At 33.8% G+C, this 4,757-nt stretch overlaps 1 protein-coding gene across 1 annotated transcript in view; it reads right to left on the reverse strand.

The window, feature by feature from the left end:
* Positions 1-2,238: 2,238 nt before the first annotated feature.
* Positions 2,239-4,757, reverse strand: part of LOC125671505 (transmembrane protein 8B-like) — a 24,270-nt gene continuing 21,751 nt past the window's right edge. The window contains exon 12 of the mRNA XM_048907269.1: positions 2,239-2,649. Within this exon, the coding sequence (XP_048763226.1) occupies positions 2,552-2,649 (98 nt within the window). The 3' untranslated portion in view covers positions 2,239-2,551. The remainder of the gene's footprint in view (positions 2,650-4,757) is intronic.

The raw sequence follows: 4,757 nt of genomic DNA on the forward strand, positions 1-4,757 counted from the left end.
GTAATTCTCAAGACTTTTTCTTTTGTTTAAGACATATTCCATCGTTAAGGTCATCATGAAGAGGAAATTGTAACCTATGGTTAGAGAAGATAGACAAATCAGTATATTGTACTAATAAATCGTAGAACTAGGTGTGACAACAGCCCTTTCTGGCTCTGAAACTTGAACACACTTCAACATTTGAAATTTATTTACTGAAAATTCTTCCCCAAACTGATTTATAGTTTGGAATATGATGCTACAAACTTGATTTTTTACAATGTTTATTTACATTCTTTTTAAAAAAAATCATAAATGTCTACTTTTCTGGGCAGATTTTAAAAAAATTGTAGGCAATGAGCTTTGACCAGAACTATTTGCATGTAATACACGTATTTGTATGTTAATTTTACATGGCCTATACTATTTTATAAAGCTAAATAGTTTGGAAAAATTGTGAATTTTGGTTATTTCAAATAATGACAGGAGACAAGTTTGTGAAGTCATACTTAAGTAATGTATGATTCATTACCAAGATTATACAACTCACTTACATATCTGTGGCCCTTTTCACAAAATCTTATGATTAAGATGAAAATTTGAAAACACTAATTCTTTTATAATGTTTTGCTCATGTACATGTATTTCTGAATGAGCAAAACTATACACATGGTGATGAAACTTTATTCTTACTCTGGGACACAATTGCATCCAGTTATAAGTATAAGGCAGAGACATTTTTTCATCTTAGTAGTAAGAGTTTTTGTGAAAATGGCCACTGGTAACAAACTTAGTTTTACAGTCATAATTAAGTATTATTGTGATGGCAAACATCACAGAAGGACCCCGTGGCATTATATGCTAAGTTCAAGGTCCATAACTCTTTCAAAAGTAAGAACAAGGTACAATTGTGTTCATAAAATGGCCAAAAAATGTCTCCGTTTACACATGTCTTGAATAAAGCTTAATATGTGTTTTAAGTAAGTTAAATTTATGCCAAGTATACTATCTCAACTTAATTCAAAGTTGTTGCTTATTTGATGGCATTATTATGTCATATATAACACTTTTTCGCACCTTTTTTCAAAAAGAGCTTGATAACTGTTAAATTTCATCGAGATTATTGCATAGGAAAAGGTGTGCCCATCTGTCGAGCAAAATGAAATTAATATATATTGTGTGCCCATAGAAGATGATTAATGTATTTGATTACGAATTTGCTCGACGCATGGGCTGTGTGTTTTCTGAAAGGAAAACGCCCTTAATTTATGAATTTTTTCATTGATTTTGGCATTTTTACAATTTTATGCCAACTTCACTTTCCTGTCTTATAACTCAAAGCAATATTTTGATCAAATTAAAAGTATTTTGGGTTTGCTTAAACATTCCTTATTTGAATTTGGGACTCCTACTGAAATCATTCATTTTCTGGGCCAGATGACTGTGAAACTGTACCTGCTTCTATACTACATTGCCTCAGGAAAACAAAACAAGTTTGGTTCAAAGTCAAATACCGGTAACAAAAATGGCATGGCAAGACAAAAATTGCGACTAGCAATAAATTTGGCATAAATGAAAATATACACATGAAAATCTCATATCCTTAAAATCATAGCCATACTATAACCAGTAAAGCTACTGGGAGGGAAGGGTGGGCAATGTGGACGCCCGCAAATAGCAGTGACCGATACCCCAGCACAGCATGGACATTACTGAAAAAGCTTACTGATTAATGACAGATTTGATTTGGTGCATAAAAATACCTGCAGTCAGACAAAAACTGCAAGTTTGTGTATAAATTTTCAATTTTATAGGTGCAGAGATGAGCAAAAAAAAATAAGAAGTCCAAAAATGTTTGCTGGGACTCATGAACAGACTGATTCAATACTATAGCAAGGGGTCCTAATCGGGTTCATATTCTACTATTAGTAATCTTAGTTCATTGAAAACTCAAAACTGATATTTACTGGAAGCTAAAGTTAGCTGTGGGGATTCATTTGAATGTCTAGCAACTGATACCAATTACTCTCGATAGTCTATCAGGAAACAGAGGAATTGTCTTAAATCTAATACTAAGTGGCGTGCAGTATTCTGCATGGCTGACACAGGCACTTATTTCTGTAAATAACTTACAACCTCTGTATTATAAGTATACAGAGGTCTTAAGTTATTTACAGAAACAAGTGCCTGTGATGGCTGATTAGAAAAAAGTCTACGATCAAACTTCATCGCAGTGAAATATACAAATGTGCAAATAGCTGAAAAGTTCAAATGTTTATTCCTGATTCAGAAGCACAAATGTACTAGAGTAAAACAGCATTCAATAGTTTAATATACACATTGTATGATGAAATAAAAATAGGTTTGTACAAAGAAAATGTTTCAAAATTTTTTTATAAGCACAACTACATTGAAATAACAACATGAAACGAACTGCAGAGATTCCTTGTCATTGAGCTGGATTTCAGAACTTCCCTCGCAAGGCACAACTCGTGAATTTGTCCAAACTAGACACAAAGTAAAAGTCGCCTGTATCTAGTGGAAGTTGATTGAGGAGTAAGGTCACACTCCTTTAGTCCTCTACGTCGCTGTCGTAGTTTTCAGTATCATTTCCGAGTAGACGGATAGCAGCGGAACAACTTTCCCAGGGTTTGTGTGTGCATAAATTCGCTGTAAATAAGAGCAACATTAATTCACATTCATTCATACATTTCATTGCTGCTTGGTACAATATTTAAAATTATCTGCACCGAGCTTCTGCAGGCACTCATCATGACTGGTTTTACTTTCTGCTCTGCTTTTAGCTTTTATCATGTAAATTTTTGTATTTGATTTAGCTGTATATTAAAAATTTAGCAAAATTAAGTTCAAGTAATGAATTTTTCGACACATCCAATTAGCATTTATGATGTCATGTGTTGTCTTTAACTAGTAGCACAGTCATGTAGTTTAATAAACATGTATAAAGCATGAACGGATTAGACAAGGATAGCCTATAGAAGTTCTTTCAACCAAATCACACTTTGTAAAACACACATATGGTGTTGTGCTGTCTTGAAACATCACAGCTTATTTAGTGTTATACTAACTTGTGGACACTTAAGCTACGAACAAATCAAACTTCTGTTTTCGAATATTTCTGTACAAAATGTGAATAAATATGTAAAACATATAAAAATAGCATTAATGTTACAAACTGAATCAAGTCAAGTTGATAAAATTATTAGTGTTTACTGCAGGTATTTGTTTTCATAGCTTTCCCGTATAGAGACACTCAATCTGTTATCACCCTTTTCACGCATTGATTGAAAAAGGTGCATCATGTTGGTAAGTAAGTATCAACAAATATTTCACAATAAGGAAACTTTCAAATTTGCCTCAATTTTGCCAAATAGTGCAAAAATTGTAACTCTTCAAAAGGAGGTAGAAAAAATTGTTTGTAACAAGTGTCTATGATACAGCACATGTAGTGTTGAGCCATCCTAATGCAACAATTAATGCATGTTTAGCACATGTTTATTGTTATCTTTACAATTAGTACATGTAACCCTGAGCTATCTTAACATTACATGTACCATATGTAATGTTTTCTGTTGTCAATTTCTGACATCTCTGTAATCTATCAATGTGTCGTCTCCTGAATGCATTTTTACATGGTTACAAGGGGAATGACTCTAAAATCTGTCCCAGTATTTGTAATGTTTGCAGAATTAATTAGAAAATTGTTTTTATTTTCAGAAATAATAAATTTTTTAAATGCATACAGAATTTTTTATTTTTCACAATACCATATCTACAGATACTACTATCTCAGGTTTGGTAATCGTCAATAAAGCATTTGAATTTGAATATATACATTGAATGTTTACTAACATTCTGTAACACACAAAGAAGTAATCTAAAATACCCAAGTACAATATAGTACCCCTCTAAGTACTTTAAAATAGTACCTCTCTAAGTACTACCAAATAGTTTCCCTTAAACACATTAACACTCCCAAATAGTAATTCAGTACTTTATAATACTGTAGTACTGGTACCTTTTCAAGTACTCCCAAATATCCCTCCCCCTTACACATGTAAACACTCCCAAATATCCCTCCCCCTTACACATGTAAACACTCCCAAATATCCCTCCCCCTTACACATGTAAACACTCCCAAATATCCCTCCCCCTTACACATGTAAACACTCCCAAATATCCCTCCCCCTTACATGTAAACACTCCCAAATATCCCTCCCCCTTACACAGGCAAACACTCCCAAATATCCCTCCCCCTTATACATGTAAACACTCCCAAATAGTCCCCCCTTATACATGTAAACACTCCCAAATAGTCCCCCCTTATACATGTAAACACTCCCAAATAGTCCCCCTTATACATGTTAACAATCCCAAATAGTCCCCCTTAAACATGTTAACAATCCCAAATAGTCCCCCTTACACATGTAAACACTCCCAAATAGTCCCCCATATACATGTTAACACGCCCAAATAGTCCCCCTTATATATGCAAACACTCCCAAATAGTCCCCCTTATACATGCAAACACTCCCAAATAGTCCCCCTTATACATGTTAACACTCCCAAATAGTCCCCCTTATATATGCAAACACTCCCAAATAGTCCCCCTTACACATGCAAACACTCCCAAATAGTCCCCCTTATACATTTTAACACTCCCAAATAGTAACTTTCTAAGTACTTTTCTATAGTTCCCCTTACACATGTAAACACTCCTGAATAGTAACTCTGCAATACAACACATAATCTTAGTT

Source organism: Ostrea edulis, chromosome 4 (assembly GCF_947568905.1).
Source record: "Ostrea edulis chromosome 4, xbOstEdul1.1, whole genome shotgun sequence".
In the NCBI taxonomy this organism is placed as follows: domain Eukaryota; kingdom Metazoa; phylum Mollusca; class Bivalvia; order Ostreida; family Ostreidae; genus Ostrea; species Ostrea edulis.